Below are 22944 nucleotides of genomic sequence, written 5' to 3'. Positions count from 1 at the left end.
GACCTGTCTTCCTAATCTATAAATTAGAGCTATACTTACTTTTATGGAAGATGAGGCTATAAAAGTAGACTGGACTCACATTGTGAAGGGCCTTGAAAGCCAAGATAAAGCTCTTGGACTTTATTCTGGAGGTATATTAATTTTCTAAGCAGAATAATGACATATTTTATAATTTAGAAAGACTAAAATTATATCATAGGTGGATTGGTGTAGGGTGAAGGGGAGGATCACAGGAAAGACGACCAGGTAGGTAAGGGTAAGACACGTGTACCAGACCTGAGTCTTTAATGCTTTCAGTGCATCCTGGCAGAGCAGTCTGTGAGGCAGCCGGCAGCTTGCATTTGTTGCTCAGGACAGATGTTACAGCCAAAAGTAAAGATCTGGGATACTGAAGGCATGGACTTGGATAAAGTTGCCTATGGTGGATTTCTAGTAAGGAAGAGAAGAGAACTAAAGACAGAATTCTAAGAAAAACAAAATTTAAAGGACAGGAAGAAGTAAAGGCAGGAAAGGACTGAAAGTGAGCAGTTAAAATGGTAAAAAGGTCAAAACAAAGTGGTGTCATAAGAGCCAAGGAAGGAGTTTTAAGGATGAGTAGGTAAAGGCCAAAAGGGATGAGAACTCAAGACACCATTCCTGTGTTGGACAATTGGGGTCATTTATATAATATATAAGGGTCAGGTCCCAGACCGAGAAGATTGGGGAGAGAGTGAAAAGTCAAGGAATGGAAGCAGCATGCAGATGATTCTTTAAACTTTTAGGGGGAAAAGAATAAGGAAACATAATCTCATACAGAGTGAAGAAAGAGAAAAACAAATACTGTATGCTAACATATATATGGAATCTAAAAAAACAAATGGTTCTGAAGAACCTAGGGGCAGACAGGAATAAGATGCAGACGTAGAGAATGGACTTAAGGACACAGGGAAGGGGAAGGGTAAGCTGGGATGAAGTGAGAGTGGCATGGACAGATATACACTACCAAATGTAAAATAGATAGCTAGTGGGAAGCAGCCGCATAGCACAGGGAGATCAGCTCGGTGCTTTGTTACCACCTAGAGGGGAGGGATAGGGAGGGTGGGAGGGAGACACAAGAGGGAGGGGATACGGGGATATAAGTATACGTATAGCTGATTCACTTTGTTACACAGCAGAAACTAACACAACGATGTAAAGCAATTATACTCCAATAAAGATGTTAAAAAAAATAAGGAAACATGAAAGAAGATGAACGCATGTGTAAGCTGAGGAGGGGGTGGGCTCATGACCGAGAGAGGTAGTTCAGTATCATGGTCAAGAGCACGAGCTTTGGAATCATCCAGACTGCCTGAGGTTACATCCTCACTGGACCACTCACCAGCATCCTAGCTGGACCACTTGCCAAGTTCTGATCTCAGGCAAATCTCTTAAACACTATGTGCCTTACTTTCCTCATCTGTAAATTAGGGATAATATTTGGCACTTGGAGCACCTGCCATGAATAAGGCGATCTGCTCAGCATGGGGACATTGGGATGTGTCCCTGTTCCCTGCTCTCAAGGACCTTACAATTTAGTAGCAGAGAGTAAAGTAAGCCAATACCCATGTTATAGTGTGGTCAGGGCCAGGATAGACCTCTCTGTACAGAGTGCTCATTTAAGCACTTTCGAGACTTTAATCAATCAACCTGTTATGTCTGAAATGTTACTCTGGGTTTTGGGAATCATCTTATGTCTATAACAATAATTCAAAATGGCGCTTCTTGACCTTTCAGGTTAATCATGTCCGAACGAGAGACTTTGACTGCTGCCTTGTTGTGCCCCTCATAGCAGAATCTGGTAATAAGCTGGACCTGGTTATTAGTAGAAACCCCCTGGCTTCACAGAAGGCCATAGAACAGACTCTACCAGGAGGAGAATGGAGTGAACAGAACAGTGCTTTTTTCCAGCAGTCGAGCCACGGTGGTAATTTGGAGATACGAGAACCCACTAATACATTATAGCGATGCTTTTTACAAAGCAGGATAAAAGACAATATCTACATGGTGCTAAAAAAAAAAAAAAAAAAAAAAAAAAAATCCCTTTAAGATTTCTGTGACATTTGAAGCACAGATACTCACGTGGCATTAACTGCAAGCACAGGGGTCTTTTAAATCTCATGGCTCATGTTCACTTACCCTTTCAAGTTGAAGAGGTTTCTTTGATTGGTGATCACTATGGTATATGACAGGCAATCCCCTGCCAAGACCAAGGGTAGCGAAAAAGAAAAACAAGTAGGCCACCCCTCTCTACAATTAACATCAGAGGAAATTTTTTACAGGTCCATCTTCCTATTCCTTTTTAAAAAGAGAAATATCTGTTTGAAAATGTTCTCTATGATAATTTCCTTAATTCACTTTGAAATCAGTTTCTTACTACAAAGTCATTCATGCGAGAATTTAACCAACAAGGCTTTTCATAAAGCTGGCTGTACTAGGAGAGCTAGTTTGGTGAACTGCTGGGACTGCTGCTATGGGAGGGGTACAGGTATAAAATCATCTTACAACGTTTCAGCAATGATGCACGTAGGCAACCATAATAGGTGGTGGTAAATGTTTTGCCCAAGTATAGGAATGATTTTAACTAAGATGTATGCTATTCCCTATGCAACAAATTATCAAACAGGATATGTCTTGTGACCTGTTTTTTTTTTTAAGGACACATTTTTAATAGCTGAAAAATCTCTGATAATGAATTTGAATTAGGGTGTTTAGCAACACTGAGAATTAGTTATCTTATTTTTAAAATTCAAGACTAAGAATTTGAGAATGAAGAGTCTATTAAAATGAGGTTTATCTTGATTGATAGGCAAATCAAACTCATACTGCTTGACAGACATGTTTTGAAAACTGATTATATTGAGGGGTGTACAGCACATGTACTTAAAAATGACACTGGACTGTCTTTTGTTCTGAGCCATGCCACTTACCGAAATTGTAAATACATTTTTCACAAAATGCATTGCCAATTATTACCATCCCTCAAAGCAATAAATTGTGACAGTTGCTTTTAATGTTTGTCAGCAACTGTTTTCATTTGTTCAGATATTTTGAATAGTTACACTAATAACTGTTATTTGGTGAATATAAAAAAAATAGATCTGTATATTAATTGTAGAATCTCCATACCGAAACAATTATTTTCCAAACATTTTTATTTTGGTCAATAATTCAAACAACTGCTTAGGTAAAGCATTTGAACACTGTGTCCTTTGTTTAAGGAAAAAGTTCACCTTTCTTTTTTGTGCAAAGAAATATATTATTTCAATCATAGTTCAGAACTGCCAGGGCAAGAAAGTATAAAGCAGAATCATGTTAAGGAAAAAAAAAAAGATCATGAGGGGAGTCACTGAAATATGTATTTTTATTTGTAACAAACAAGTATTAAACTGTAAAGTATTTTTGTACAAATTTAATACTTTAATAGCATGGTATTTATCGTCTATGTATGGTTTTGGGGAATTAAAAATTGTTGCAAATATTTGTATGGAAAAAAAAACCCTCTACCAAATGGAATAAACAGTGATTTTAAAAAGCCAAAAGAAAAACTTTTTTTTTTTTTTGGTGCTTTGAATATATTTGAGTGTTCTAGACTGAGCCCTACACAATACCTATAGTTACATAATTTTCTACAGGGGCAAGATTTTGCCATAAACTTGAAAAGGAACATGGAAGAGCAGGAAGAGCTTAGGTTTTGAAATTCGATCTGGACTTGAAGTCCAGCTCTGGTACTCACTCAGTGGTGGCATAAAATTTAATTACTGTGAGTCAGTTTCCCCACCTGTAATACTGAAGGTCATATCTACATTCCAGTACTTTCATGAGAAGAGATGTGACACATATGTGAAGATGCTAAAACAGGAACACCTCCAAGACTAATGGTACATTTACTTTAGGTGACAAAGCTTGATCTTAACTCAAGGATCACATCTACCCTGAGAACATTATATGTATTCTATAAAATACATTTTCAGAAACTATTAAAATGTATAAATTTTCATCATGCTATCTTAGAAAAAAACTATTACCTTATAGTCCCAACGTTTTCATTTTTGCAGATTGCCTAGCAGGCTTTGTAAATTCACAGGAACAAGGCAGGGTGTCCATTCTTGCCACTTCTATTTAACAGTATGACAAGGAAGTGAAATAAAAGGCAACTAGATTGGAAAGGAAGAAGTAAAACTCTACTTGCAGATGATACAATCTTGTGTATACAGAAACCTTAAGGAAAAACCTATTAAAACTAATATGAGTTTAGCAAGATTACAAGATACAAGATCAATATACAAAAATCAATTGAATCTCTATACTGTAGCAATGAACAAACCAAATATAAAGAAAACAGTTATATTCTATAAAGCACAGGAAGCTCAGCCTGGTGCTCTGTGATGACCTAGTCGGGTGGGATGGGGGTAGGGTGGGAGGGAGGTCCAAGAGGGAGGGGATATATGTATACGTATAGCTGATTCACTTCATTGTACAGCAGAAACTAACAACATTGTAAAGCAATTGTACTCCAATTAAAAAAAAGAAAACAATTATATTCTCATAGGATCAACAATAAAATACTTAGGAATAAATTCAATAAAAGTACAGAGTAGGTGTGGAAGACGGCAGAGTAAAAGACCCTGAGCTCACCTCCTCTCATGAGCACACCAAAGTAACAACTATCTACAGAACCACCATCTGTGAAGAAGCCTGGAACCTACCAGAAAAGATCTTCTACAACTAAAGATATAAATAAGGTACCACAACAAGACAGACAGGAGGGGAAGACTTGAAATATAATCAAATCCCATACCCCACAAGTGGGTGACCCACAAACTGGAGAATAATTATACTGTAGAGGATCTCCCAGAGGAGTGACAGTTCTGAGCCCCACATCAGGTTCCCCAGCCTGGGGGTCTGGCACTGGGAAGACAAATCCTCAGAGCATTTGGCTTTGAAGGCCAACAGGCCTTCACTGCAGGAGCCCCACAGGACTGGGGGAAAGAGAGACTTCACTTTTCAAAGGGCACACACAAAATCTCACACGCACCAGGACCCAGGGCAAAATCAGTAATTTGATAGGAGCCTGGGCCAGACCTGCCTGCTGGTCTTGTAGACTGTCCTGGAGAGGCAGGGGGATGGCAGCAGCTCACCCAGGGGGACACAGACACTGGTGTCAGACATTGAGGAACATTCAATTGTGTGAACATTCCAGGTGGCTGACGTGTTGGATCATTAGCACCAAGATCTGGCCCCATCCAACAGCCTGAAGGCTCCAATGTTGGGATGCCACAGGCCAAACAACTAACTGGGTGAGGACACATCCCCACCCATCAGCAGACAGGCTGCCTAAGGACTTCCTGAGCCCACAGCCGCCTCTAGACATGCCCCTAGACATGGCCCTGCCCACCTGAGGGCCAATATCCAGCTCCACACACCAGTGGGAAGGCACCAGCCCCTCCCACCAGGAAGCCAGCCCAAGCCTCTAGACCAGCCTTACCCACCAGGGGGCAGACTCCAGAAAGAAGAAAGCTACGATCCTGCAACACAGGCCAGACCCCACCCTAGGACTCGTTGGCCCCCTGCCCTGCCCACTAGCAGGCTAATACAACCTTCCAGACACTCTGGACCCATGACCAACTGTCAGGAATGGCCCCTGACAACACCAACAATCTGAAATGAGCTCTGAGATCCCTGGGCCCTGCAGTCAAACTCCAGGAAACACCTCTAACTGCTAGTAGTCTGGTACTACTCCCAGGGTCTGGCTTCATCTCTCAGTGGGCGGGCAACAGCCCCAAAGTCTTTGGGACCCTGATTCTGCCCACCAGTGTGCCAGCACTAGCCTCAGGGCCCATTAGGGTTCCACAACCAGCCACCTCATGACCAGGCCCCTCTAAAGAGCAGCGAGCAGCATCCACGCAAGGCAGGGCTGTGCAAACAACCAGACTAGGAACCAACCAAGCCTACCATACCACCCACATAGCCAGCCAAAACAGAAAGATCCATGCAACCCTCTTAGGGGGAACATCTAGAGCATACAGCTTGGGTGACGGGTGGAGTGCACTGCTGGGACGCATAGGACATCTACAGAGGGCCACTTCTCCAAGGATGAGAAACGTAACTAACTTACCACGTACATAAAAATATAAATAGCAATAGATAAAATGAGGTGGCAGAGGACTATGTTCCAGACCAAGAAACAAGATAAAACTCCAGAAGCAGAATTAAGTGAATAGGCAATCTACCCAAGAAACAGTTCAGAGTAATGATCATAAAGATGATCAAAGAACTCAGGAGGAGAATGGATGCACAGAGCAAGAAGTTAGAATTTTTTAACAAAGAATGAGAGAATATAAAGAACAACAAAACAGAGATGAAGAGTACAATAACTGAAATGAAAAATACACTAGAAGGAATCAGTAATAGACTACATGAGGGGCTTCCCTGGTGGCACAGTGGTTGAGAATCTGCCTGCTAATGCAGCGGGCACAGGTTCGAGCCCTGGTCTGGGAGGATCCCACATGCCGCGGAGCAACTAGGCCCGTGAGCCACGGCTGCTGAGCCTGCGCGTCTGGAGCCTGTGCTCCGCAACAAGAGAGGCCGTGGTAGTGAGAGGCCTGCACACCGCGATGAAGAGTGGCCCCCGCTTGCCACACTAGAGAAGGCCCTCGCACAGAAGTGAGGACCCAACACAGCAAAAGTAAATAAATTAATTAATAAACTCCTACCCCCAACATCAAAAAATAATAATAGACTACATGATACAGAAGAGTGGATCAGTGACTGGAAGACAACATAGTAGAAATCACTGCTGCTGAACAGAAAAAAGAGTGAAAAGAAATGAAGACAGCTTAAGACACCTCTGGGAAAACATGAAGCACATTAATATTTGCATTATAGGGTTGCCAGAAGGAGAAAAGAGAGAAAGGGCCCAAGAAAATATTTGAAGAGAGAATAGCTGAAAACCATCCTAACCTAGGAAAGGAAACAGTCACCCAAGTCCAGGAAGCACAGAGTCCCATGAAGGATTAACCCAAAGAGGAGCACACCAAGACACACTATAATCAAAAGGACAAAAATTCAAGAGAGAATACTAAGAGCAGCAAGGGAAAAGCAACAAATAACATACAAGGGAACTCCCATAGCCTATCAGCTGATTTTTCAGCAGAAACTCTGCAGGCCAGAAGGGAGTGACACAATATATTTAAAGTGGTGAAAGGGAAAAACTGACAACCAAGAATACTCTACCCAGGAAGACTCTTATTTAAAAGATTTGATGGAGAAATCAAGCTTTACAGACAAGTGAAAGCTAAAAGAATTCAGCACCACCAAACCAGCTTCACAACAAATGTTAAAGGAACTTCTCTAGGCAAAAAAGAAAAGGCCACAGCTAGAAAAAAGAATTATGGAAGGAAAAAGTCCACCAGTAAAGGCAAACGCACAGTAAAGGTAGGAAATCATCCACACACAAAGCTAGTAGGGAGGCTGAAAGATAAAAGTAGTAATATCACCCGTATCCACAACAAGCAGTTAAAGGATACCTAAAACAATTAGATGTAAAATATATCAAAACAGTAATAGTGAGGGGAGGAGGGTACAAATGCAGGGTATTTAAAATGCATTTGAAATGAAGAGAACAGCAACATAAAACAATCAGGTATGTATACAGACTGCTATACAAAAACTTCATGGTAACCACAAACCAAGAATCTATAATAGATAAACACACAAAAAAGAAAAAAGAATCCAAAATAACACCAAAAATAGTCATCAAAGCATAAAAGGGAACAAAAGAAGAAAGGGGAAGAAAAAGACCTACAAAAACAAATCCAAAACAATTAACAAAATGGCAATAAGAGCATACATAGCAATACTTACCTTAAATGTAAACAGACTAAATACTCCAACCAGAAGACACAGACTGCCTGAATGGATACAAAAACAAGACCCGTATATATGCTGCCTACAAGAGACTCACTTTAAATCTAAAGACACATACAGACAAAGTGAGGGGATGGAAGAAGGTATTCCACAAAAATGGAAATCAAAAGAAAACTGGGGTAGCAATACTTACATCAGACAAAATAGACTTTAAAATAAAGACTGTTGGGCTTCCCTGGTGGCGCAGTGGTTGAGAGTCCGCCTGCCAATGCAGGGCACGCGGGTTTGTGCCCCGGTCCGGGAAGATCCCACATGCCGCGGAGCAGCTGGGCCTGTGAGCCATGGCCGCTGAGCCTGCGCTTCCAGAGCCTGTGCTCCGCAACGGGAGAGGCCACGACAGTGAGAGGCCCGCGTACCGCAAAAAATAAAAAATAAAAAAAAAATAAAGACTGTTACAAGAGACAAAGAAGGACACTATATAATGATCAAGGGATCCATCCAAGAAGAGGATATAACAATTGTAAATATATATGCACCCAACATAGGAACACATCAATGTATAAGGCAATATTAACAGACATAAAGGAGAAATCAACAGTAACACAATAATAGTGGGGGACTTTAACACTCCACTTACATCAATGGACAGATCATCCAGACAGAAAATCAATAACGAACCACAGGCCTTAAATAACACATTAGAACAAATGGACTTAACCCATACTTTTACAGCATTCCATTCAAAAGCAGCAAAATACACATTCTTTTCGAGTGCACATGGAACATTCTCAAGGATAGATCACATGCTAGGCCACAAAACAAGCCTTGATAAATTTAAGAAAACTGAAATCATATCAAGCATCTTTTCCAACCACAACACTATGAGACCAGAAATCAACTATAAGGAAAAAAACTGCGAAAAACAAACACGTGGAGGCTAAACAATATGCTACTTAACAACAAATGGATCACTGAAGAAATAAAAGAAAAATAAAAAAATACCTAGAGACAAATGAAAATGAAAACCTGATGATCCAAAACCTATGGGATGCAGCAAAAGCAGTTTTAGGAAGGAAGTTTATAGTGATACAAGCTTACCTCAGGAAACAAGAAAAATCTCAAATAAACAATCTACCATTATGCTTAAAGCAACCAAAGAAAGAACAAACAAAGTCCAAAGTTTGTAGAAGGAAAGAAAGCATAAAAAATCAGAGCAGAAATAAATAAAATAGAGACAAAAAAAAAAAGAAAAAAATCAATGAAACTAAAAGCTTGTTCTTTGAAAAGACAAACAAAATTGATAAACCTTTAGCCAGCCTCATCAAGAAAAAGAGATGGAGAGCCCAAATCAATAAAACCAGAAATGAAAAAGAAGTTACAACTGATACCACAGAGATGCAAAGGATCATAGAAGACAGCTATGAGCAACTATATGGAAATAAAATGGACAACCTAAAAGAAATGGACAAATTCTTAGAAAGGTACAATCTCCCAAGACTGAACTAGGAAGAAATAGAAAATATGAACAGACCAATTACCAGTACTGAAATTCAATCAGTAATTTAAAAACTCCCAACAGACAAAAGTCTGGGATCTGACGGTTTCATGGGTGAATTCTACCAAACATTTAGAGAATAGTTAACACCTATCCTCAAACTATTCCAAAAATTTGCAGAGGAAGGAACACTTCCAAATACTTCCTGAGACAGTGGTCTCAGGGTGAGACCACTGTCACCCTGATACCAAAACCAGACAAAGATATCACAAAAAAGAAATTACAGGCCAATATCACTGGTGAACAGAGATGCAAAAATCCTCAACAAAATACTAGCAAACTGACTCCAACAATACCTTAAAAGGATCATACACCATGATCAAGTGGGATTTATCCCAGGGGTGCAAGGAGTTTTCAATATCTGCAAATCAATCAGTGTTAACAAACTGAAGAATAAAAAGCATATGATCATCTCAATAGGTGCAGAAAATGCTTATGACAAAGTTCAACACCAATTTATGATAAAAACTCTCCAGAAACTGGGCAAAAAGGGAACCTACCTCAACATAATAAAGGCGACGTATGACAGACCCACAGCTAACATCATATTCAACAGTGAAAAGCTGAAAACTTCCCCTGTAAGATTAGGAACAAGACAAGGATGCCCACTCTCACCACTTTTATTCAACATAGTTTTGGAAGTGCTAGCCACATCAATCAGAGAAGAAAAACAAAGGAGTCCAAATTAGGAAGAGGTAGAACTGTCACTGTTTGCAGATGACATGATAATATAGAGAGTAAATCCTAAAGATGCTACTAGAAAACTACTAGAGCTCATCAATGAATTTAGTAAAGTTGCAGGATTCAAAATTAACATACAGAAATCTGTTGTATTTCTATACACTAACAATGAACTACCAGAAAGAGATACTAAGGAAACATTCCCATTTACCATCACATCAAACAGAATAAAATACCTAGGAATAAACCTATCTAAGGAAGCAAAAGACCTGTACTCTGAAAACTATAAGACACTGACAAAAGAAACTGAAGATGACACAAATGTAAAGATATACCACGTTCTTGGATTGAAAGTATCAATACTGTTAAAATGGCCATACTACAAAATGCAATCTACAGATTTAATGCAATCTCTATCAAATTACATAACTAGAACAAAAAAATTTTTAATTTGTATAGAAACACAAAAGACCAAAACAAGCTTGAAAAAGAAGAACAAAGTTGGAGGAATCATGCTCCCTGGATTCAGACTATACTACAAAGCTACAGTCATCAAAACAGTATGGTACTGGCACAAAAACAAACACATAGATCAATGAAACAGGATACAATGCCCAGAAATAAACCCACACACTTACAGTCAATCTACGATGAAGGAGGCAAGAATATACAATGGAGAAAAGACAGTCTCTTCAATAAGTGGTGCTGGGAAAACCGGACAGCTACATGTAAAAGAATGAAATTAGAACATTCTCTAACACCATATACAAAAATAAACTCAAAACAGATTAAAGAACTAAATGTAAGACCATATTTTAAAACTCTTGGAGGAAAACATAGGCAGAACACTGTCTAACATAAATAGCAGCAATACTTTTTTTGGATCTGTCCCCTAGGGTAGTGGAAACAAAAGCAAAAATATACAAATGGGACCTCAATAAACTAAAAGCTTTTCCACAGCAAAGGAAACCATAAACAAAATGAAAAGACAACCTACAGAATGGGAGAAAATATTTGCAAATGATGTCACTGACATGGTATTAATTTCCTTAATATGCAGACAGGTTGTAGAGCTCAATATGAAAAAAAAAGAAAGAAACCAATCAAAAAATGGGCAGAAAACCTAAATAGATATTTCTCTGAAGAAGACATACAGATGGCCAATGGGCACATGAAAAGATGTTCAACAAATCAAACTACAATGAAGTAATCACTTCACACTGGTCAGAATGGCATCACCCAAAAGTCTCCAAGTAATAAATGCTGGAGAGGGTGTGGAGAAAAGGAAACCCTCCTGCACTGTTGGTGGGAATGTAAATTGGTGAAGGCACTATGGAGAACAGTATGGAAGTTCGTTAAAAAACTAAAAATGGAGTTAACATATGGTCAAACAATTCCACACCTGGGCATGTATCCAGAGAAAACTCTAATTCAAAAAGATACATACACCCCTATGTTCATACCAGCACTATTTACAGTAGTCAAGACATAGAAGCAACCTAAACGTCCATGGATAGATGAATGGATAAAGAAGATGTGGTATGTATATATATACACATATATGTATACACACACACACACACACACACACATATATATAATGGAAGATTACTCAGCCATAAAAAAGAATGAAATAATGCCATTTGCAGCAACATGGATGGACTTAGAGATTATCATACTAAATGAGGTCAGACAACAATAAATATTACACGATATCACTTACATATGGAATCTTAAAAAATAATAGAAATGAACTGATTTACAAAACACAAACAGACTCACAGACACAGAAAACAAACTTACGGTTACCAAATGGGAAAGGGGTGGGGATGGATAAATTAGGAGTTTGAGATTAGCACATACACACTACTATACATAAAATAGATAAGCAACAAGGACCTATTGTATAGCACAGGGAACTATATTCAATATCTTTTAATAACCTGCAATAAAAAAGAATCTGAAGGGCTTCCCTGGTAGCACAGTGGTTGAGAGTCCGCCTGCTGGTGCAGGGGACACGGGTTCGTGACCCGGTCCGGGAGGATCCCACATGCCGAGGAGTGGCTGGGCCCGTGAGTCATGGCCGCTGAGCCTGCGCGTCCGGAGCCTGTGCTCCGCAACGGGAGAGGCCAAAACAGTGAGAGGCCCGCGTAAAAAAAAAAAAAAAAAAAAAAAAAAAAAAAAGAATCTGAAAAAGAATATACTATGTATCTATAAATATAGATAACTCAATCACTTTGCTTTACACCTGAATCTAACACACTGTAAATCAGCTATACTTCAATTAAATAACAGCACAAAACTATACTCTGAAGCTATAAAACATTGTTGAAAGAAATGAAAGAAGACATAAATAGAAAGACATCCCATGTTTATAGATCAGAAGACTTAATATTGTTAAGATGGCAATACTCCCCAGATATATAGATTCAACACAATCCCAATCAAAATCCCAGTTGGCTCCTTTGTCAATAAAATTGACAAGCTGATCCTAAAATTCATACGAAAAGCAAGGGACCCAGAAGAGCCAAAAGATCTTGAAAGAGAGGAGTAAACTGAAGGACTCACATTTCTTGATTTCGTTTTGTTTTCTGGCTGCACCACAGAGCATGCAGGAATCTTATCTTGGTTCCCTGACCAGGGATTGAACCTACACCCACTGCAGTGGAAGTGTGGAGTCTTAACCACTGGACCACCAGGTAAGTCCCCACATTTGTTGATTTCAAACCTGCAAAGCTAATGAAGACTCATGGTGCTGGCATAAGGACAGATGTTTGGATAAATGGAATAGATAGAGAATCCAGAAATAAATCCTCACATTTATAATCAACTGATTTTTTGACAAGGATGCCAACACAATTCAATGGAGAAATAGTCACTTCAAGAAATGGAACTGGAACAACTGGAGAGCCACATGCAGAAGAATAAAGTTGGGCTCCTACCCCACCATATAAAGAAATTAACTCGAAATGAATCCAAGATTAAATGTAACACCTAGCACTATTTAACTCTGGTAAGAAAAAATAGGAGTAAGCCTTCATGACTTTAGATAAGCATTGGTTTCTCAGATGTAGCACCAATAGCACAAGCAATAACAACAACAAAAATACATACACTGGACATCATCACAATTAAAAATTTTTGTAAATAATGTTTCTAATGAGACTGGTATGTAGAATGTATTAAGAACTCATACTCAATAATAAAAAGGAAAATAACCCAATTTTTGAGTGGACAAAGGATCTGAATAGACATTTCTCTGAAGACATACAAATGGCCAATAAGCACACGAAAAGGTGATCAACATCATTAGTCATAAGGGAAAAGCAAATCAAAACCATTATGTCACTTCATATCCACTAAGATGGCTATAATTAAAAAGTCAGATAATAACAAATGCTGGAGACAATGGAGAAACTGGAACCCTCACACACTGCTGGTGTAAATATAAAATGGTACAGCTGCTTTGGAAAACAGTTTAGCAGTTCCTCAAAAGGTTAAACATAGAGTTACCATACGACCAGCAATTCCATTCCTAGGTATATACTTAGAAGAAATGAAAATATATACCCACACAAAAACTTGTACACAGATGTTCATAGCAACATTAGTTATGATAGCCAAAAAGAGGAAACAACCCACATGTCCATCAACTAATGAATGGATAAATTCAACGTACCATATGCATACAATGGAATATTTCGTAATAAAAAGAAATGAAGGCCTTCCGCCTCACTACACTCCTGAAAGCAGGATGGGTCATGAGCAACTCTACTAGAGCTACCTGCAAAAATTCAGCCAAGGTTCCTGATCTCGCCACATCAGCTCAAACCAGCATGGTCTGATCTGGAAATATTACCTCAATATATGCCACCAGTTTTTCCATCAGTACACAAAAGATATAGGCTTCATCAAGCTGGATAAAATGACACTCCTTGAACGGATTAACCAAGACATACACCCAATAAAAGAAATAATGCTAGTTCTTTGTACATAATTTTTTTTTCAAACTTTAAAAAAGGGAGAGGGATGAAGCACTGTTACATGTTACAATGTGGATGAAGTCTGAAAACATTATTCTAAGTCAAAGTCAGTAACAAGAGATCATATATTGTATGATTCCATTTATATGAAATGTCTGAAATAGGCAAATCAATAGAGACAAAATAGATTAGCAGTTCTAGGGCTGAAGCGGAAAAGGGATTAGAGTTAAAAGGTACAGGGTTTCTTTGGGGGATGATAAAAATGTCCTAAAATCAATTGTGGTGAATTTACTAAAAGCCACTCAACTATGTAAACGGGTGAACTGTATGTGAATTATATCTCAGGAAGGCTATTTTTAAAACACTGGGATAACAGGTAAAGTTTTCCTAACTTTTTCTTTTACCATTTAATAGTAAACTCAAAAAAATCAAATCACTGAGGAAAAAAAAATGTTCAAAGTGGAATATCTTTAAAACAATATACTCTCAGAAGAAATGATAACTATGTGACATGATAGACATATTAGCTAATGCTACAGTGGTAATTATATTGCAATATAGAAGTAGTGAATCAACATGATGCACACCTTAAACTTACCCAATGTCCTATGTCAATTATATCTCAAATTAAGAAAACAAAAACAAAACCCGATGTGCTTCCAGCTCAGCAGGAATTTCCAGGAAAATGTACCAGGTAGGCCCAGGCAGCAGTGATGGAGCAAGTAGCACCCTTGCGAGACGACCACTTTGCAGAAGACACAATGTCCTAGAATATGTGTCAATAATTTAAGAGATATAATTACAGTTTATCTTTACCACTGCTTCAACCCAATGGCAAGGCTCACCCACAACGATGATGGAAATTAATAAGGCATTATTCTAAAAATAAAACACTTTTAAAAGTACAGAGGTTTTTTAAAAAATATATATAACATATTTTTCCCTCATATATGACCAGTGCTGTCAGTTCTCCTGATGACAGATGTCAAAATCACTAAGGTTTTCTTTGATGAAATGATTTTAAAACATCTGCTAACACAAATGCCTTAAAATAAAACTCCAGTTAATAGACATCCTCTTTTGTCTTGATCCTTTGAAGCTATGACGTTCATTTTGTGTTGAATGGAAAAAAATAGACAATTACTTTGAGCAATCTGAAATAAAACTAAGTTTCTTGATTATTTGTAGGTTTGAAAAGTTGCCTGGGGGTTAAACTATTTAGTCTCAAATTCTGAAGTTTAGAAGACACTTGGGGAGATGATTCTTCCACCTGTTGGAACAACAATAAAAATAAAGTTAATTTTATAAAAATATAGTCAGTCTACCCTGTGTAATTCTATCCCCTGTGACTGCTTCTCAGAAGACATCATACATTTTCCCACCCCGTGGAAGCCTGGAGCAGACCAGAGCCATCAGCTGTCATCCTGCTTTTGCTCACTGTGGTAACGCCACTACCCACTTCCAGGACTGGCATGTAGAAGTGACTGTTTGCTAACTGAGTACATACATTTAATTTCTAAAAGTGTGGACAGGGTCCACTACATAATTTGGCAGTGCAAAATTAAAATGTGGGCCCCTTGTTCAGAAATTAAGAATTTCAAGATGATAAGCAGAGGACATTAAAACAAGCATGGGTTCCTTCTAAGCACGAAGCCCTGTGTGACTGACTGCCCAGTCCACGACGCCAGCTGTAGGTGTGGTTAAGACGATACACTGCAAGTACACCTCAAGTATACTCTTGGTACTGTTAGTGATTCCCAAGCACCAGTCAGTGGACCAGTACGGTCATGAAGAAGATTCACCACCACAGGGAAAGAGAAAAATTAGCAAAATTCAACTCATCATTCATCATGCTAAATCTGTTCAATTTAAAGGACGGTGATGGTTAATTTCATGTGTTAACTTGGCTAAGCCACAGTACCCCGATATTTGGTTGAATAATACTGTTCTAGACGTTTCTTTGAAGGTACTTTTTAGATGAGATCAACGTTTAAATCAGCCGACTGAGTAAAGTGGATTACTCTCCATAATGTAGGTGGGCTTCATCCAATCAACGGAAAGCCTTAACAGAAAAAAGACTGACCTCCCCCCAGGAAGAAGGAATTCTGCCAGCAAACTACCTTCGGAACTTGAAATGCAACATCAACTCTTCTCTGAGTCTCCTATCTGCCAGCTCACCTGCAGATTTTGGACTCTACTAATACCAGCCTTCACAATGGCATAAGCCAACTCCTTAAAATAAATTCAGATAGTCCTGAAGCTTTGAATTCTAGTTTCCTCATTTCTAGGGATTCCTGTAAATGCCACATACTTGTGGCAAAACTTGTGAGAAAACCCATCCTCTTCAGTTAGAGGACTTTGCTTATACTGCTGCCATCATGCAGTGAGAACAACCCACACTGGGCAGCCCCCCAGCGCCACTCTGCGCTCCAGACCTTCAGGGACATTAGCCTCCCCCGGAGCTTAAAAGCTTTGGCAAGCTCAAAACTGATGACGAATAGTGCTGCCAATTTCTCTTCGTACCATCCTATAAACCATGATCCCCCCACCCCATGTTGGTGCTAAGAAATAAAAAGCAAGAAACTTTTAGAAAAAGACTCTTTCCTTGGAACTGCTTCTGTTTTCTGCTCCAGGTCAAAAGCTTTATTTATCCCAGGGTCTTTGTAAGAGGTAACGTAGTTAATTAAAAAAAAAAAAAGATGCTTTGTTGAGATGGAAATTCCATCTCAGCAGAGTTGATCTCGAGTACTGAATGAAACTTAGAATCAGCAGTGATCCTACTATTTTGAAGAAGAAAAAAAGGGAAAACTCTTTTTTCTGCTATGTCCACTTTTATCACTTTCTTTTTTATGGCTGAGTAATATTCCATTATATGCATGTGTATACATATATGTGTGTGTATACACACACACACACATACACACACACACACACACACACACACACACCCCACAATGTCCCCAATCCTATCTAAGGGAAACTCCTCTACTTATGCTCTGGATTTTCCCATCTCCCCCACTTCAGGACTCCATTCCTACAATTATCCCCTCTCTCTGAATCATGAATTTCTTGTTTTCCATTGGACCATTCCATCAATACCCTAGGATGCTTTAATGTACCCATCCAAAATAAATAAATCAATAAATCCTTCCTTGACCATGAGTCCTCCATCCAGATACAGCCCTATCTCTCTGCTCCTTTTCATAGCAACCTTCAAGAACCCTGCCTCTACTGCTTCCTCCACTCTCTCACCCCCTAGTCTCTGACCAGTCCACCCTAGGTAGACTTTTGTCCCCTCCCACCACCCTAGTCTTCCTTTTCTCTCACTCATGCTTCTTTTCAGTCACCTTTGCCAGTTCTTCCTCCTCTGCCAGACCTCTGAAAGTTAGGAGTACCCCCAGAACTCAGTCTTAAGGCCTCCTCCTCTATCTGTGGCATCTCCTGAAATGAACCCACCACTACATGCTAATGACTCCTAAATGGACATTTCCCTCCCTAACCTACCCTGAGGCTCTAAACTTCTCTACCAACCACTGCCTTTCTCAACAAGTCCACATATACATCTAATTAATAACTTAAACATAACATGCCGAAAGAGAACTCTCCACTTCCCCAAACCCAGTTCTCCTATTATCTTTCCCATCTCAAGAAACGGCACTACAATTCACCAAGTTGCTTCAGGCAGAAATCCAGGAATCGTCCTGGGTCACTGTTTGTTTTATCCCCTCACATGCAATCAGCAAGTCAAATAGACTCCATCTCCAACAGGCATCAAGAATCCAACCACTTCTCATCACCCTCGCTGCTCTTTCACTGCTCTCCCTGGGACAACCCTGACTGGTCTTCTTGCTTCCACCTTCCTTTCCACAGGTCACTCTCCACAGCAGAGAGATGGTTGTCAAGCATAATCAGATGATATCGCACCTTTGCTTAAAGCTCTCCAATGGATTCCCGTGGCAAGTAGGATAAGGTCCCAGCTGCCTCCTGTAGTTCTGCCTATCTCTCTGAGATCATCACATCTTCTCTCTTGCTCATTTGCTAGGCACACTGGTCTCCCTTCCCCTTCCAATAAGGTCATTGCTTCTCAGCTTTGCATGTTCTACACCCTCTGCCTGGGATGCTCTTCCTCAGGGCCTCAACCGCTGGCTTCTTTGCAGCATTACTGCTCAGCTCACACGTAACCTCCTCAGCAAGGACTTAACCAGACCACCATGGCAGAATAGCACCTCCTGCCCCCCTATTCCTACCGACCATGCCCTACCTCATTACCTGTATTTTCTTCATAGAATCTTTCTTGACCTGAAAACTTTTCTGTGGTATGGACTGCCTATGACCCACTGGTACAATGTAATGGCCATGAAGCCAGGGACCTGTCTGTTTCTCTCCCTCCAACATTTAGATCAGTGACTAGCAGAGAAGCTATGTTTTTTGGTTTCTTTTTTTCAAATGCTGAAAGAGAGGAGGCAGAGAAAAGGAGGAATCCAAGAAAAACCAAAAGGAAGAGATGAGGATAAGTTTGGTTCAGTTGTAGTGAATGAATGAAGACTAGATTGACTAAAGAAAAAAAAAAAGGAATAGTGGGAAATAAATGATGCTGGGAAAGATGGAATCGAACAGAGAAAGGTCTCTAATGCCAAGCCAGATTGCCTGGAATTTATGCAGCAGGAACTAGGGAGCCACTGAAGCCACTGAACTGCTGAATGCCCAGTGCCTGGAATGCAATGGACAGTTGAAAACTATTTGTTGACCAAATCACCAGTGCAAAGGTGACAGCTAAAACTGAGAGAATGGGATCAGTTCTCAAGGGAAAGAAGCCCTGAGCCTGGGGGAGATGTCTCCAGTCAGAGGAAGGGAAGAAAAGGAGGGAAGACATGAAAGGGAGACGAGCCAGAGATGGAGGGGAAGTGTCAGAGAGAAAGGGAACACTGAAACCAAGGGAAGGAAACGTGGCAACAGCAACTGCAGTTAAAAATGTTAACTGGGGCTTCCCTGGTGGTGCAGTGGTTGAGAGTCCGCCTGCCGATGCAGGGGACACGGGTTCGTGCCCCGGTCCGGGAAGATCCCACATGCTGCGGAGCGGCTGGGCCTGTGAGCCATGGCCACTGAGCCTGCGCGTCCAGAGCCTGTGCTCTGCAACGGGAGAGGCCACAACAGTGAGAGGTCTGTGTACCGCAAAAAAAAAAAAAAAAATGTTAACTGTCTGGGGGGAAAAGTCCAGAATGAGACCTAAGAAAAGGCCTCTGAAGTTGATAAGAAGATGACTGGCACCAGCCACTTCAATGAAGCTGTGGAGATAAAAATGGGACCATGGCCTGCGAAAGGAAGGGGAAGGTGATGAGGAAGACGAGGAAAGAAGATGCAGAAAGACTAGGAAGTTTCTCCTGGCATTCCGCCTCCACCAGTCCACTGACGCTGTCCAGAGTGCCAGCCTCAAGCAGAGGGAGAAACATCCAACCAAGATCAAGCTAAGATCCACCAGGATATATAGAAATAGAGAGGAAATGGGATAGAGGTGACGGGAACACTTGTTTTTTAAGTCCTGCAGCACTATGTGGCATTAACAAAAATACACAGTCATTTATAAGCACACTGAGGCCAGCAATATTTAAATAAAACCTGAACATCAGTCCTACCATAAGAATTTTGTTTGGACTTGCAGTGGCATTCATGCAACATGTTCTTTTGGACCCTCTCGATTGTGATGGATCCTCAATTGTACGCACTTCCTCAGATGAAGATAATTTCCATCCTTCAGCAAAGGCAAACAGCGTGTCATCAGACACAGAGGCCCTCCTTCTGGGGACGTAATCTGTCACCCTGTCATCTGTGGCTGTAGGGAGTGGGGATGCTGATGGATGTGTGCTGGGTCTCCTGCTGTCTTCAGAGCTCTTTGATGGGGATGCAAACTCTGCTGGAGATGCACAGCTCTCGGAGAGCTTGTTTTGCAAAAAATGTTTTAAACGCGTTTTTCTGGGAACACTGTTTTTCATAATTGCGCTCCGAAGCTGAGACTCTTCTGCAATGACGTACACTCTGCACCGGCCCCGGGTCACCGCTGTGTACACGTGCTGCCAGTGCTGGCGGCCCGCCTTCCCAACCACATACACGACTGTCTTCTCCTCCGACCCCTGAGGGGAAATAATGCACGAAGGAGATTTAATACTGCATAATGGGTTCATGCCTCTGGAGAGTCTACGAAGGCAGAAAGGAGACAAGTCCTCAAAGTGCTCTCAAGAGCATTCTACCTGGCCAGAATATTCAAATGAATCCATCTGATGGGTTCCATTTTATTCATTATCCTGGAATTCCCATTTTCTAATTACGCTGCTAAGTTTGGGTGTCATAGATCCAAAACTGGCACGTAGAAACCCAGCAATAAACTTTAAACCGCACGCAGTGCTAAATCTTCCTTAATAAAAGAATTTGAAACGGCTGTATGGGCTTTATGTATAGATGTCTTACTCCACTGTTACACATAACAAAAAACAGACACCTGAAATATCTAATAATAGGAAATAGATAAATATATATATGTATATATTTATTTTTCTATATCATGTATCTATATATGTTACAAACATCAGATATGCTTTAAAATATAACAAAATTTTAAAAACTTGATACATATATATAAAAAAATGATCACAACCATGTAACACAAAATAAAATTACTCTGATCAAAAATACGAAGTGCACATAAAGATGTAACAAAAACAAAGTAAATCACAAAGCAAGAAGGGAATCCTACCAAAAATTTAACCAGTCTGTTTCCAAACAGAGGGCCTATGGATGATTTTTTTTTTCCTACTTTCCGTATTTTTCCAACGTTGAACCATTTATTACTCTTATCAAGATAAGACAAAAGAGAATGACGAACCTTTGTTTCTTGGGTGTAACAAACCAAGAACTATACTACAGGCAAGAAAAATGCTCAATGTCACCATGTAACTGTGAGAAAACAATTTCAAGGAAACAATAACAAATTGTGGCTATTCTTAGTCCCTGTATTTTCAGTGCCAACATAAACTAAGAAGGGGTTGGAGCCATTCTCTCTCCCAGCGCTCCCACATTCCTCCGCCTGAAAGAGGAATTGTGGGGAGACAAACAACAAGATGAGGCAGGTAGAAAATACACACCTGCACTAAAAAAAACCTTGTACTTACCAAGCACTTCTACCTTGCTGGGCACAGAGAGTTTGAACTAACTCCTCAGATTATAAAAGTTTGATAAATACTTCCTTCCAATGCTGCCGAATCTCAGAAATGAATGTAAATGATACTTAATTCTACAAATGTTAAACACATATGCTAGATATACAGCACCATCCCCCCATGCCCCCATGGACTTTATACTTTACACTGTATTTTTGTAAACAGGTAAACGTCTACCTAAACTTAACTGAGTTCTTAATCATCAATTAGATATCACTGAGAAAAATCTGATAGCCTCATTATCAGTCTCCCTGTACCCACATTTACTGCAATACACTGTCCTCACAGAGAGCAGCCACAGTGCTATTTGTCAAATGTAAATCTAGTCACATCAGATTCTGCTTAAAACCCATTAATGGCTCCCAGGCTCTCAAAAAAAAAAAAGTCCTAACTCCTTAATATGGCTCCTACAGCCCTTCAAGAGCCAGCCTTGGCCTTTCTCCTCCTTCCTTTCCCCCTTCCTTCCCATGAGCCAGGCTCCCTCAAGCACAAAGAACTTGCTTGTGATCCTGCCTGTGCTCCCCAGTCCCTGGCCTCCATCTGGCCTACTTCCGGATTAGCTGCCTGATCCATGTACTTTCCAGCGCCCTGTACTTCCTCTATCACAGTATTTTTACCTGACTGGACTGTCACCAACTGCCTTCTTAACTGTACTCCTCACTGGACTGTAAGCTCTGTGAAGGCAGGACCACATCTGTCTTGCTCACTGTTCTTTATCAGGTGTCTCATTGAGTGAATGAGGATAAAAATTAGACTGTCAGCCAAAGCTGTCCTCCGAAAGTGGGACATGGGCACCTACCTTCACCTCACAACCTGCTATTAATCATTTGCCCATGTCCTTAAATCTTCCTCAAATCATTAAGAACTGTCAAACTTCTTAAAGGAGGCAAGTTTTATTTATTTACTTCTGTAAATTTGTTCTAAAACTCAACAACTGGTATGAATAGACACAAACCATTAATGCCCTTCATGAGTTTGTGGACCTAGAATCTGAAAGTCTATATGGACCTTAGAGTGGGGGTCAAAAAACTTTTTCTGTGAAGGGTCAAAGCATCAGTATTTTAAGCTTTGTAGGCCAGATGGTCTCTATGGCAACCACTCTGTTCTTCCTTTGTAGTGCAAGAGCAGCCATAACCAATATGTAAATGAATGTGGGACTGGGTTCCAATAAAAATTTATCTACCAAAACAGGTGGTGGACCAGATTTGCCTACCATATTGGATAACACAGTCCTAGAAGGCCCCAGGAGGTGACCTGGCCCACATCACTCCTCTAACCTCATCTCCTGTCACTCTCCCACACTGGCCTCCTTGCTGTTCCTGTTTCTCAAAGCTGCTGGACAGCCTCTCCCACCTTAGAACTTTGGCCTTGGCTATTCTCTCTACCTAGAATGCTCTTGTCCCAGATATTCACATGGTTTAACTTCATGACCTCCTTCAAATCTTTGCTCAGATGCCACCTTGTCAGTGAGGCCTACCCCGACCACCTATTTAAAATTACAACTGCACCTCACCCCCACCCCTTTTCCATAGCATTTACCACCTTCTCACATAATACATAGTTTACTTATTTTTTTCAATTACATCTGTCTCTATCCTCTTCCTTACCAAATATAATCCTCATAATGTCA

General features: G+C 40.2%; 2 protein-coding genes and 1 pseudogene across 4 annotated transcripts in view; 2 read left to right on the top strand and 1 right to left on the bottom strand.

Annotated features, from left to right (window-relative positions):
• The window catches only part of GRIP1 (glutamate receptor interacting protein 1), a 171694-nt gene extending 167274 nt beyond the window's left edge, over positions 1-4420 (top strand). The window contains exon 22 of the mRNA XM_029205607.1: positions 1753-4420. Coding sequence (XP_029061440.1) covers positions 1753-1980 — 228 coding nt within the window. The 3' untranslated portion in view covers positions 1981-4420. The remainder of the gene's footprint in view (positions 1-1752) is intronic.
• A 9429-nt stretch (positions 4421-13849) lies between these two features.
• HELB (DNA helicase B) overlaps positions 13850-22944 on the bottom strand; it is a 63640-nt gene continuing 54545 nt past the window's right edge. For 2 of the 3 annotated variants that reach the window (XM_029206438.1, XM_029206439.1), the window contains one exon: positions 16965-20231. In XM_029206438.1, the coding sequence (XP_029062271.1) occupies positions 19569-20231 (663 nt within the window). In that variant the 3' untranslated portion in view covers positions 16965-19568. Of the gene's footprint in view, positions 15374-16964; positions 20232-22944 lie in introns of those variants that run through there. The other variant, XM_029206437.1, reaches the window with a different exon arrangement.
• LOC114885982 lies at positions 13875-14156 on the top strand (annotated as a pseudogene).

This window comes from Monodon monoceros, unplaced genomic scaffold (assembly GCF_005190385.1).
Source record: "Monodon monoceros isolate NGI ecotype Baffin Bay Population unplaced genomic scaffold, NGI_Narwhal_1 Super_Scaffold_6, whole genome shotgun sequence".
Classification (NCBI taxonomy): domain Eukaryota; kingdom Metazoa; phylum Chordata; class Mammalia; order Artiodactyla; family Monodontidae; genus Monodon; species Monodon monoceros.
This window is presented reverse-complemented; position numbering and strand designations above follow the sequence as displayed.